This window comes from Gavialis gangeticus, unplaced genomic scaffold, assembly GCF_001723915.1.
Source record: "Gavialis gangeticus isolate Ggan-Ray unplaced genomic scaffold, GavGan_comp1, whole genome shotgun sequence".
In the NCBI taxonomy this organism is placed as follows: domain Eukaryota; kingdom Metazoa; phylum Chordata; order Crocodylia; family Gavialidae; genus Gavialis; species Gavialis gangeticus.
The window spans coordinates 63,352,235-63,366,265 of record NW_017728993.1 but is presented as its reverse complement, the minus strand read 5'-3'; the positions used below and the strand labels follow the sequence as shown (position 1 = coordinate 63,366,265).

The window sequence follows — 14,031 nt, the reverse complement described above, 5'->3', positions numbered from 1 at the left end:
CAGGCTTGAGTAACCTTACTGAAAACATTTCCCAGAATGCCTTTCTGAGATGAAGCCTTTCAATTTGGCTGAGAAAAACAGCTGCGGCCTTAAAGTAGCTTTGTTATAATCTGGTGCTGCTGCCTGCATCTCCCTCTCTGCTGGTTGGTAAGTATTTTTACCTCTGATTACATTTTCCCTTAATTTTGCCTGTCTTATTCCTGAGAATAATGGCACATTCTAGAAAGGTTCAGTATTGTTGTGTCTGAGCAGTAGCAACCAACAAGTAGGCAGTTTTTCTACCTGTGGAAGTGGGACACTTAGAAAAAAAACCTGTTTTACCCTGGGGATTGTGTGGATGAAGAAGACTGCAAAATCCCGCTCTTTTGCTAAATAGGCCTAGCTCCAGTCAGGAGCTAGGACATGGACCTGAGCACTAGAACTGTTCATGGAGCTGGGTCTGAGCTCCCCTTAAAGCATTTTAAATGCAAATTTCAAGCTCACCCTAGGCTTGATTTTGGGTGAGGCAGGGTCACCATTTTTTTTAAATGGAAGTGAAATGTCACCAAGGCTAGGGACAGACATTCAAAAAGCCTGAACCTGAATTCATTCAATCTTTGCAGGTTAGTCTAACCTGGCTAGGCTGAACCAGTTTGTAACTGGACAGAGATTCTCTCTGGACTGAGGAAATGCTGGTACATGCCTACAGTGGCTCAGGCTAGAAGCCGGGGGTGCAGATTAGCCCCCCTTCCCTTATATAATGCTGAACTGAGGGGGGTGTGGCCGGTGCTTGGGCAGGACCTCTGATTAGGGAGGTCTGCCTGCACCATCCCAGGCTTTTTCCTGCTTGCTGCTCAAAGGGTGCGAGTGTTGCCAGACCCCAGCCTTCTGCTAGCACTCTGAAGCAAGGGGGGAAGGTGCAGTACATGCATTTATTGATGATACGGAGCTTTTCAATCTCCCTCCCTGATTCTTTATATGGTCTGCAGGGGGCTGATAACAGTGTTTATCACCCCATCAGAAAAACAATAGCCCCTCTCCATTACTTAAAACTCTTCTTAAACAGCTTACCAGCTGACCTGTTGATTAGCTCCAAACAGCTCTAAGCAGTCACTGTTCTGTCTGCCGGTCCCAGTGAAATTGGAGACACACACACACGTCTTCATTAGCTAGCATACCACATGCCTAGGGTCCGTGGGGCTGAGGTCCCTGCTGTGGGAGATGGGAGGGAGGGATTTTCTGCTTCAGCAGAGAGGGGGAAGGGGAAGGAAGGGGGAGGGGAGGAGGAAGCCAGGCAGACCCTGCTGTGCCTGCAAGTCTCTGCTGGAGCTCCAGCCAGGGAGCAGAGGGGAGGGGCCAGCTGTGCTGTGTAGCAGAGAGCCTCACCTATCCCAGGGAGCATGCTGGGATGCTGGGGGAGTCTGGTTTATCTTAAATCAGCAAGGACAGACATTGCATAAAATGGGTTGAGCCAAATCAGTTAAGTCTGATACCACATTCAACAAGGTTTATCTCAGACTGGTTTAAGCCATTTCAAACTGGTTTATGTGCAGTGAACATCTGTTCTGTTACAGGTTTAAACCAGTTTCTGATCACTTAAACTGGTTTATATGTAATGTCTGTCCCGAGCCCAAGTGAGATCTTTGAAAGGGCCTAAGTGGTGAGAACTCTGGGGTTGAGATCCCAACAACACAAGTGAACAGCAATCCCAGTGATGGGATTATATTACATCACCATTATCTCAAAGTTGGACAAAATGGGCCATGCTGTGAGGGTACAGAACAAAACACTCGGTCCATAAGCAGCTCCCTGACTCTTCCTTCTTTCCCACGCACCCATCCGCTAGGAATGGTTTCCTAGAGGGAGCATGGAAGACCTGTTTTGCTGCAGATGAGGCTAGTACCTTTGAGCCTGCCATGCTGGTGGTTGCAGTGTGGCAGGCTCTACCAGCACTTGTCTGGGTTGGTGTGTATTATTTCTTCCTCTCTGAACTGCCTGGTCAGTTTGCTTTGGAGAGTAAAAATAAGAGAACAAAAAGTTTCCAATGGAGCCTTTAAAGTGAAACTGTTTGGCTCTTGCATTACCTTAGTGCAAAAAACAGATACAGTGAAGCTTCCTGACACTCCAACTATTTGCAAAACATGTCAGTGAGGCTTCAACAGACCTTGCTGATAACTGCAATAGCGGACTAGGGAGAGGTCAGGCTGGTTCCTTAGGAAATAGGCTTGGCAGTCTGAGTATGCTTATGTGGAACAGGGGCAAGGTTAGCTGGGATGGAGTGAGCTGCCTTAACTCATGAGAAAGGGGAGTCTATCAGATCTTAAAGTTCTGGTGAGGACAGTCTCTCATTGGGGTGAGCAGTGTGGGACCAAAGCTTTAGTGGGCAAAGAAGTGAAGTATATGTGGATTACATGTCATTTAACTTCATCCCCCATTTATCCTAGACTCAGCTGCCCTTACAGTGACAGAATGAAATGCACTCAAAACCAGCAGCTCAGCTGAGTGCTAGGGGGTCTGTGTGTGTGCGTGTGTGCGTGTGCGTGTGTGTGTGTGTGCACGTGCACACATGTGCACACATGGACATGCACATGCATGTCTCTGTATGCGAGAGTGGGGCATGCCCTGAGTTATTGCCTGGAGCCAGTTTTCTGTAGATCTCAGTGATAAGTGTGGGCCTTTGGTCCAAGAGTTAACCGTTTCTAGTAGTCACTAGATAAATTAATGCTGTAGACGTGCTTCCACATGGAGTCTCTTCTCTCAGTGTACCATGGAAATGAAGCCACCTCAACCCCAGCATGATGAGCTCTTAAAAGACCAGTTTTAAACGGGATTCTCAATGTCCACGTAGAGTTTTCAGTCCTGTATGATGCCACATCTGTTCTGTTCTTGCCTGCCTTTGTCCTGTGCGGCAATGTCATTTTCTGCTTTGCTGTCTTGGGGTCTATAAGGTTGGATCGGGTTACTGCATTTGCTAGGAAAGTCCTGTGATGGATAGAAAATTTCTCTTTTGGAGCAGCAAAACTGTTACCTGCCATTGATTTGGGGGAAGAATATTTCTCATTCTGATATGATTGTATGCTCATCTCCTCTTGTACCTCTAAGCCAGGGTGGTATCTCCGTTTAGTCTGCTTTGATACTTATGTATTACCCATACAAGCATGCAGGCTTGTCCTGTGTACTTTACACATGCCTCAGTTTGTAGAGGGGAGTTCAAGATGTACTAGATTTCAGGTGCATGTGTGAATGCATGAATTTATATACCACCTTTTATACATATTAGTACACATGACTATATTTATGTGCGTCATACACATGAAGGCACATGACCTTGTGCATGGGTTTCTGCATGCACGTGACAGCAGGCATGTTTATGTGTGAGCATATGTACATCTTTATGCACGTGAAGCTGCACAGCCATGTCCTCATGAATATGTGAGTGCTTATACATGGAAGTGCATGTATGTCACTGCATGTGTGTGTGTGTGTGCGCGCATATGTCCTTGTACACACTGCTGGCATATAAACATATGCCCAACTTTATGTCTTCTGTTTATCATCTTAGTGATCTTGCCAGAGTCTGGCTTGCCCTGGAAATCCTATTTAGTCTAGAGTCATTATTAAAGGGTAAAAGAGCCATTGCTGTAGCTCCTTCCCCTCACAGTGCATGGCCTGAAGGACTCACCGGGTCTTGAGGAGGAGTGTCCTCTCTCTTTCCCATTATTTAGACTGGCAGTGATGGCCTCTTGTCCAACAGGAGCAGCTTGGGCTGAGCTGAGATCCACAGGTCATCTTCATCCTTCTTCTTCTTCCTCTTCTTGTTCTTTTCTGCTTGGACTTGCCCATTGCTGCTGCTGCCACCTCCATTGCTGCTGCTTTTGCCCCTTTGGCTACAGAAGCAGCAGTGACAACAGATGAAGAGGAAGACCAACAGGACGATTAAGGGCAGCCCAGTCAGCACTGCCAGGCAGACTGTGTTGAAGATGCCCTCCTGGTGCTTGCTGAGAATGAGATCCCAGATTGACTGGAAGAAAGAGCGGATCTGCTCCATGGTGGCTTGCTGGCTGGGCTCCTGTTCTGCCTGCCCTCAGAGTCCCCTGGGGATATATTCAAGCCCTGGTTGGTAGTCGACAGGATTCAGAAGCTCTTTGGACCAGCACCTGTGAGGACATAGAAAATAACCAGAAATCAGAAGGCAGGCCTAGGCCAATCAGCATGTCCTCCATATTGCTTGGCCACACCAGCTGCAGTCCAGTCTGCTGAGCCTAAGTTGTGTGTAGGGCTAGGACCAGGAATGCAACTCATGCCTCTGGTATGGCAGTAGTGAATCCTAAGTGTAGGTTTAAATAAAATAACTAGAAACTTGATGTTTGCATGTGGTTTCTTCCAGTTTGGGGCACTTATGGATGTGGGCTTTTGTTATGGGCTCAGCTCTAAGAAGGACTTTTAACTAGCTTGAATAGCCTTTCTTCTCTTGTTAGTCTCCCATTTCACACATCTCTGTATTTCTGGTTTGCAGCAAAACACAAAAAAGGATGATCTCAGATTTTCATCCCTAAGATGAAAAGATAATTTTCCCAATGTTTGGGTGTTTTTTTCAGACTGGCTTTTCATAAGACTTGAAGTTTTCTCATACTATATTGAGTACAAGGCTGTATGTTATACAGGACACTGCTTGCCAGGAAAAGGTGTTGGACATGGCAGTAGCTGGTTTAATGGTAGATGATACAGACTAGAACAATGGTAGACAATGCAATGGTAGACAAAGCTATTTGTTCCTTGCTTTTATAATGACAGGATCCCTTTCAGACAATTTTAGGCCCAGGGGAAGGTGCCAGTTTTGTTCAGATTCTTCTACTACCCTCACCACCACACTGTGTTAGCACCTTTCAGTTGCTCATTAAATGGTGTGACTAACATCTGTCACATCTGGTTCATACTCTTATCTTCTTCCCAGAGGAAAACTGTGCATTCAGTGCAGTGTTTATCTTACTTTTTTCCCTCCTTCTTCCCCACCTTTCTCTCCCCTAGTGCCCCAATTACATTGCTCTGTGTGTGTTAGAGAAATGCCCTTGGCATGGAAGGTGGTGACATTTGTGAGGAATGCCTAGACTTGTGCGTGCGTGTGTGGTGATGGTGGGGGGTTTGTTTGTTTGCTGAGGTTTTTTGGGTTTTTTGCTCTATACAATCAGTCATCAACATTTTGGAGATGTGGGCTTGGAACAGCCTGGCTTGGATCCAAGGCAGGGCAGTGTTCTGACCCAGTTGCCACTTTTTCCTGCCAATGCTTCTCCTCACCCCTGGCTGTGGCATGAGTGCAGCTGCTTGCTGCCCAGCCTGGTGTGGCCATGGGTGAAGCTGCCTGTTGCTGGAACACCACCAAAGCCCACCTAGATCTGTACATCCTATGGTTTTGACCCCTGCCTTATATGTAGAAGAATCCAGACAGCATCCCCCACTGCTCATGGAGGCATGATAAGCAAGACAGCTTTTTGTGAAACCTGACTGCAGTCTACAAACTCCTACCAATGGTTGGTTCTCCACTGAAGCTGTGACAGTATCTTCTGTAACAAGGACATCTTTCCACTAGAAAAAGAGCCGACACCTCCAGCATATAGACTACCCGACAGCTTTCAGATAGTAACACTGGTCAGCTTTTGCTACCTGGACTTAGGTTGGAATTTATGACCCTCAGGTTTGCACGTAAAACTTGAAAGGCTCCATTCACTAGTACTAGTCCCCTCCTCACATAAGTACAGATTTTATTTGAATATTTCTCACAGTTCGTGTCCCCTGTGTTGTAGACAATGACTCATGGATCAAACATTTTTCAAAATGAAAGTCAGCTCCATGACATTCCTCTGGCTGTGGGTATAAGCCACATAGCATCGTATTCATGGTAGCGTCACAGACCACTTCCTCCTTCTCAGTAATTTACATGCTCCTGGCTCTTCCTGGTACAGCTGTGTTACCTTTGGTCATTAGCATAGTGTTTGCTCTGGGCTATAGCCAAGCTCCCATCTAATCCATCAGGCTGGCTTCAAAGTGATTCTACAGGTGCTATAGCTTCATCATAATTGGTCCCTGAGATCCCAGCAGGATGTACAAGCAGGTTTTGTGGGTCAGCACAATCCCAGGCCCTAACGAATTGTGGCTTAGGTTTATCTCCCCACTTTTCCTACTGCTAGTCTGCCTTACCTTGGCTTAACCTTGTAGGTTGCTTTGCTTTATGGAAGGCTGCTCTAACTAGAGATGACAGGGGCAGGATGGTGCAAGACAGTCTTTCTGGTTCACACTGAGGTTGGCTGTGACTGAACACTGCTGTCCTCTGATGCCTGTCTGATTGTAGGAGATGAGGGTAGTGACAGATGCCTGTGTCACAGCAACTATACCTGGCTCTGGTTGGCAGGCTTAGGGGGCAAGAGATGGGCTATGTGGACTGAATTCTACTTTAATGCTGGGCATAGCAAGTCCTGGATGAGGTATGTATGTCCTGGCCAAAAGCTCACTGAAACTGAGGACATCTTTCTATAGCCTTTAAAGAGCTTTGGATGGGAGCTTTGCTGGTCTCCATGGGTACTGGTGAGAAACGTTTCACCCGGAGCATGAGTCACACCACCAAGAGTCAGGAGCACATGCACTGTGATGAGTATCTTTGGCTGGGGTCAGTCTGATGACTGATGAAGCTGCCTCCCTGACTCATTTAGTGATTGCTGTAAGAGGTGGGTAGGGCTGAGGAGCATTTTTGCTGTGTGATATAAGCCTTTCTTCCGTGCACGGGGAGGGAGTGCTGCTGCTGAGTTTCAAATTACCTGAGGGAAACCCTCCTGCAGATGTCTTTCACTATGATAAAAGGGCAGGTTTTGCCAGGAACCCCACAAAGCCCTTTGAGATGCTGCACGCTGTCATTTAAATGATCTGAAAATGTTGAGCCACTCCCACTGAGGTGACTAGGTTAAGGATTAGGCAGAGTGTCTGCTGGGAGCCACCAGCAGGTGATGTATGGTTTGCAACACAATTATTGCATAGTTTTTTTTCTGATGCCCTCACTGCTTTTTCTGAAAGAATGATTCAAGCCCCGCAGACTCTTGGTCAAATATTAGGACTCCCATTTTACAGGGGGAGGTAGGCCCACTTTTTCAGAGGTGTGTAAACTTTTAGCCCAAATCCAGAGCCTTCGATGGATGGTAGCAGATCCTTAGTTATCACTAATAAGTATGACCAGACCTTGCACACACCAGAGGTCTGCAGCTGACACAGGAACAGAACCCAGATATCAGAACTTCCCTCATGTGACAGTGACTGCTAACTTTCCTTCTTTTGTGTCAGTTTTCACTAAAAGGGATTACCAGGAACTGCAGGCTTTTTTTTTTTTTAAAGGACCCAGATTAATTGCTACTTTTCCCTGATGTGCATCATACTTATTGTCTTCTTATCCTCTTACTGTTCTGCATAAACAAAGACCTCTTGTGCAAAAATGTTAATGTCTCTTGGATGCTTGGTGATAGCTGTGACGGCCCCCAGTGGGTGGGTACTACATCTTGCCCAGCCCACCTGGTACACATTCCCTAGTCTTGACTTGCAGTTGTATCTCATGTTTTAACAATCAACAAAACAGGTCTGTTCTTTTAATTAGATTGACTTTGTATGTTTGCCTGTCCCAGGATTTTAGTCATCTGTTCAACTGCTGAGAGGATGTGGGCTTCCTGAAGGAGGTGTTAACCGGTCACACATCATGCTCACATCTAAAGCAAGACTGCCTGCCAGGTGGGGCATATGTGTGAATTGGACTGCCCGGGCCAATCTGCTGCTTGTGCTATTTGTCATATGCATACCACAAGTTGGCCACCCCTAGTCTACACCATGGGCTTTGCTGGGATGTGCTAATTGGCTGGTATGTATTGTGACTTTTTTCTACATCCCAACTGATGTAGTTGTGTCAGCCAAACCTTATCTTGTAGACTTCTCCTGTGATGAACTTTAACTTTTTTTGGTTAGTGTCCCTTGCTTCCTAGGTGATTAGTCTCCCTCTATCCCTTTAACAGCATACAGGGCAATGCAAAATGCCCTGTGCTGCTTTGTCAGCTATTAATGAATATCACTGCCACTGAATCCTGGCCCAAAGCCTCATGTCACAAGTCTGGTGTAGACTCAGCTCTAAGATGGCAATTGATGCTCTGGCAGTGCATTCTACAGGCAGTAGGACAGAAGGACAAAAATAGGAGGCACAGATGGCATGGGTAGGAGGCAGGAACATCTGTCCCTGGCACCCTCCCTGACCTGTGAGTGGCCTGCTTGCTCACATCCAGAGTTGTCTGTTAAGAGTTGGTGCAATGGATGATGTCAACCCAATCCGATCTGCTTGTACTAAATACTTTGTGTTTGCTATATGCATGTTCATTTCTTACTGCTTTATTTGTATGTCTGTCCAGATGAGGCTAGGATCAACAACAGAAAACCAGGAGGGGAGGCTCTTGGGGAGAATGGTGTAGTGGCTGTGGCCCAGGCCTGGGAGACAGGAGTAGCTCAGGTTCCATACCCTTCTCTGCCATTGACTAGTTTGATCCTGTTTGGTAACTCCATTTCCCCCATCTGTAAAGTGACACTGACCTTTAGTTTTCTACCTCCCCAGGGGGACTGTGAAGTTTCCTTCACTAACATTTTAAGACTGGCTATAATGAAAGTTTTCATTTGTTGTATTGATGAAACATATGACTGCTTGACTTGGGGCCATACCTCAGCCTATGCTGCCTCCAAAAGTGAATATATCCCTGTATAGTACAGTATGATGCTGAGCGCCTGACTGAGCAGTAACACTTCTGGGTGGTGTTTCCTATGTCAGCATCGTTCTAAGTGGTGTCCCTATATACTTAAGCATCCAAAAGCAGGCTGAGGTTTGTGGGTATCCGTGGCAAAAATGCTTTCTGTCTCCATTAAATGACTTTAGCCCCAAGCCCCTCTGTCACAGAGGGAAAGGATCTGTCACACTGCAGGCAAGGCAGGAGCTGTACATTGCTCTGTTGCCATCAGAGCACAGCTACAAGGGGTTAAATATTATTTGATGAGTAAAGTAAGATTTTTAAAAAAGAAGGTGAATCAGGCCTGCATCCAAATCCTTGGCTTTCCAGCCTTGTGTGCTGCCAAGCAGAGTGACTGTAGCTGCCTTAGCAACATTCAAACAGATCACAGAGCCCTGGCCTGCTCTCCATTTCCTGGCTGCTGCTACTCTGTTAACTGCTCAGGAGGGGCTTTTATTGTGATGTGATCCTGCCAAGGGCTGTAGCCTTGCTGCTCTTAAATGTTTGTTCTCAGAAGCAAACTCCTCATGTTGTGATGTTTGCATCTTAACGCCAGACTGTCCCATCCAGAGCTAAATGTACCATGCTGCAACAGATGATTTGACTCTTCTCCTAGTGGCAAGGCAAACCGGCCTTGCTAAAGCAACTGGGATGTCAGGTGACATTAGTGGGAGCAGTGAGGTGCCTGTATCCATTCATGTGTATCTTCAGGGCAAGATGTATTCCCATTTGCCTCTTGAAGCCTATTTGGTTACCAGAAAAAATCATTTAGGTTTCAATAGAGTTACCCAGTTACTGGGTTCTGTAGAAGGAGCCAGTCCATTCACACCTGTCTGAAGGCAAGTGCAGCCCAGGTCTGTCCATGTGCACTGTCCCTTCCTCTGCATACAAGCACCTGCACACACACACAGCTGGTGTCCACCTTGTCAATGTATGTGGCATACACACACTCTGTGCCCCCCTGCAGATGACATGCAGTCCAAACCACAAGGTAAGAAAGAGACTAGAAGAAGAAAAGAGACTGCTATATATGGGGCACTGAGGAAAGAGCAGAACTATAGACAGCAAAACTATCTTGCCTGGAATTTCCCTCTTGCAGTGACACAGGGGAGATGTGCACACTCACTTGGAACAGTGAAAATCCTGTGGTAGATTCCTGTGCTACCTGGGACAGGCTGTGGGAGTGGATCCTGGCAATGGAACAACAAGATTTGGATTTGTGTGCCTGTTGGGAACAGGCTTGAGGTACACACAATTTTCAGAGCCAGCTCTAGGATAGCAGCTGTACCTTGTGAACCAGCGCTTGAGGGTGAAGGCCTAGATTTAACTCAGTGGGCCACATTCTAGAGGAGAGAACTCTCTCTCTCTCTCTCTCTCTCTCTCTAGGTGAATGTGTGGCATGGAGCATAAGGGGTCCAGGTTTTGGCTGGGACCTTTACCTGCTGTTCTAGTAGATAGCAGTTCAACAAAGACAAGTGCAAAGTGCTGTGCCTGGGCAAAAAGAACCACCAACCCACTTATAGGCTGGGGGGTGACCTTCTCAGAAGCACAGCAGCAGAAAGGTATCTTGGAGTCATAGTTGACTCCAAAATGAACATGAGTCATCAATGTGACGAAGTGATCAACAAGGCTAACTGTACTCTATCATGCAGTAGCAGATGCATGATGAACAGGTCCAGGGAGGTGATGCTTCACCTCTGTGGCACTGGTCAGGCCACCGTTCAAGTACTGCATCCAGTTTTGGGCACTGCACTTAAAGTGATGCAGAGAATCTTGAGAGGGTTCAGAGGAGGCCACTCATATGGTCAGAGGCCTGGAGGCAAGGCCCTGCAAGGAGAGATTGAGAGACCTAGATCTCTTCAGCCTTCACAAGAGAAGGCTAGAGGTGATCTTGTGGCTGTCTATAAATTCATCAGGGGAGGGCAGCAGGAAATAGAAGATGCTCTGTTTACTAGGGCACCCCTGGAGTAACTAGGAACAATGGCCACAAATTGACAGAGAGCAGATTTAGGTTGGACATTAGAAAGAACTTCTTCACAGTAAGGGTTGCCAGAATCTGGAATGGGCTTCCCAGGGAGGTGGTGCTTTCCCCTATGTTGGGGGTCTTGAGACTGGACAAGCAACTAGCTGGGGTCGTCTGACCCCAGCACTCTTTCCTGCCCAGGGCAGGAGGTTGGACTCGATGACCTACTGGGGTCCCTTCTGACCCTAACATATATGAATCTATTAATATAATGCAGAATTAGGTATAATAAAGAATAAATGCTTATAGCAAATGTGTGTGAGAAGCAATGATTTCTTAGGCAAGATCTTTCATTGGACCAACTATATAGCTGAGATACAGTTAGATGAGCTTTTGAATGCAAGACATTTTTCCTCAAGTCTCAGCAAATGTAGCCTCTCTCAAATTTGGTGGTTCTCTCCTGGCTTGTGGTTATTAAAGAGCCTTTCCCTGTTTAAAGGAGAAGATAAATTAAATAGATTCTGTAGGCCCCCACAACTGCAGGGGAGGGGTATCACAGGCCAATGGCAGCAAGAAAATATTGAGTCTTCTATGTTTTAAATATTGTTATCACAACACTTGTCTCCTCCTGGGGCCTATTTTGTGCAAATGCAGTAAAGTTTGGAAAGGGTTGTGTTTCATTAATACTTACAATTGTAAGCTTGACCATATTGCTTTTATCTGCAAAACAAGCAAATTACCTTCTTTTTTTCAGTCTGGGTTGCCTGGTATTCCAATACAAACATCACAGCATGGGAAGTTTTTGTCTGGATATTCTGTGTAAAGCAGGCTTGTCACTTATCCATAAACTTCCTGACAGCTCATAATATGAGGCAACACTGAACTCTTGATGTGCTGTTCTCCATACATAAAAATAATTTTCTACATATAAAAAGAATTTTCAGACCAAACAGGATGTATAATTTTATACCTGTCCTGAGACTCTTTTTATTTACTCCCTTTAAAGTTTTAAGTGGGTTGGAACTACCTTTTTCAATTGTAATAAATTGGTTACAGAAAAACAGCCATTTAAAACATTTCCATGGCTACTCTTTCCCTTTAAAATTTATCTTGGTAAACTGAAATGCCTCTCACTATGTTTACATAAAATGCCTAACCCAGAGAAGCCCTCAGCTGCTGGCTCTGAGCCTCAGTCACGGATAGGATGTAACTGTTCTGCCCAAGAAGCAGATCACAAACCAGACTGTGATTCTTTCTTTTGCTCCAGGGGGAAGTATCATGCACCAGCCCTGTAAGCTACTTCCCTGTTCCCTAGCCTGGCTCAGTGCTGGGAGTGCATTGTGTGACAGCAGACCTAAAGCCATACCCCAGTCCCATCCACCTGTAACCACAATTCAGGAAGAAACAGTAACCCTAGTTCAGAAGTTCTCTCCTTACACTTCTAGAAGAACAGGAAACTGGTACAGGGAAGTAAGGGCCACTTTATGCCTGAATCATAATCTGACCCTCTGTTAGCTTTAATACACAACTGACTTAAAATAATTTCTTTTCAGCACACCCATTAAAGCCTGTCATTTTGTAGACTTAGAGTTGCTTGTCAGTGACATAAAAGGCTTGTTCATTTAAAAAAAAAAAAGACATTGGCTGTGAGGCTTTTTGCCTTTGAACTGGCAGCTTGGATACCAAGATGTCATTAAGATTATCCAAGGTTGTACATCACTAGTCTAAACCCTAAGTTAAATTGTGCAGTAAGAAGGTGTTTATTTTGCAAGGTCCCTGTGTAGGAACATTCTGCTTGGTATGATAAACAATGCCTTCTTGTAGGAGACCCAGGGTTCGCAAGAGTGGGGAGGAGACCTAGACACAGGGGCTAGAGACAGACATTCAAAAAGCCGGAGCCTGAATTGATTCAATCTTTGTAGGTTCATCTAACCTGCAAAGACTGAACTGATTTGCAAGTGCACAGGCATTCACATTTAATTCTGGAAATGAAGGCTGCAGCTCCTGCCACATTGTGCAGCACTGCTGGGGTGGGGGTGGGGGAGCTTGCTTCAGCCCACCTCATGGAGCTCTGCCTCCAGCTTCTGGATGCTTCCAGAGCTTCATCTGTTGGGCTAAAGCCATGGGCCCTGAGAGGTGCTGTGTGATGCAGCAGGAGCAGGAACCATACCTGGAGGTGAGGGGGAGAAAAACATCTCTGTCAGGCCAAGCCAGCTTCCTTTCACCTCCATCAGTTACTCCCCTGCCATTCCTGCTGCTGGTGCGCCACTCTGGGAGAGGGGATGGGAGGTTGGTACTTCAGCCTGGTGGCTTCTGCCCTGCACATGGAGCTCCAGCTGCAGCCCCTGGATGCCTTCGCCTTCCGCGGCATCCAGAGGCATGCTCCATGTGCTGGGCAGAAGCTGCAGGGCTGAAGCTTCCTGCACCTCCACCCAGAGTGGCGTGGCGTGGCATGGCCATGGCAGCTAGAGGCGAGGGGCTGTAGAATAGCTCCCCAGCCAGCCCGCTGCTAATTGTGCAGCTGCAGCCCTGGGTGTTGCACAGGATAGGGGGCCCACAGGCACCTCTGAGTTGGCTTGGGAAGCCCACTCCTCTGCTGCCGGACCAGGCTGTCATGCAGCCATAGCAGGATGGGAAGCACAGACATGCAGCCATAGCAGGTTGGGAAGCCCAGGCTGGCCCCTCTGCCTCCACCCTCAGCAGGACTAGTAGGTTGGTTGGGCTCAGCCCTGCAGCCCCAGCTGCTGGCAAGGCAGGTAGATGGCAGGGGCCATGCCAACCAGCTCTGGCCATGCTCCCTCCCCTGCCGAGGTGGAGAATGGCTGACAGGGGCCTCAGTCACCCAGTGGGGTGGGGGAGGGGAATAAACCCCCTTCCTGCTCCCTTTTTCTAAGGGGACCATGTGTCTGGCCATGCCCCCACCCTTGCTTGGGCTAGAGAGCAGAGGGACAGAGTCAGCCCTGCTCCGCTGGAGCAGAGAGCACAGCCCCAACCATGACTGCAAAGCATCTAGGATCCTGGGGGACTCTGATTTAACTTAAATCAGGAAGGGTTCTGGGACAGAAGTTGCATAAACTGGTTTGACCCAAATCAGTTAAGTCTGTTACTACATTCAACCAGGTTTATTTTAAACTAGTTTCAGCCATTTTGAAACTGGTTTATGTGCACAGAACTTATGTTCTGTTATAGGTTTGAACTAGTTTCTAATCACTTAAACTGGTTTATGTGTAACTTCTGTCCCCAGCCAGGGAATGGGTAGCACAGCTGTGTGAATGAGTTCTCAAGCTAGGAACA

At 46.8% G+C, this 14,031-nt stretch overlaps 1 protein-coding gene across 1 annotated transcript in view; it reads right to left on the bottom strand.

The window, feature by feature from the left end:
• Positions 1–1,532: 1,532 nt before the first annotated feature.
• KIAA0040 (KIAA0040 ortholog) overlaps positions 1,533–14,031 on the bottom strand; it is a 24,580-nt gene continuing 12,081 nt past the window's right edge. The window contains exon 2 of the mRNA XM_019501839.1: positions 1,533–4,136. Coding sequence (XP_019357384.1) covers positions 3,701–4,027 — 327 coding nt within the window. The 5' untranslated portion in view covers positions 4,028–4,136 and the 3' untranslated portion in view covers positions 1,533–3,700. The remainder of the gene's footprint in view (positions 4,137–14,031) is intronic.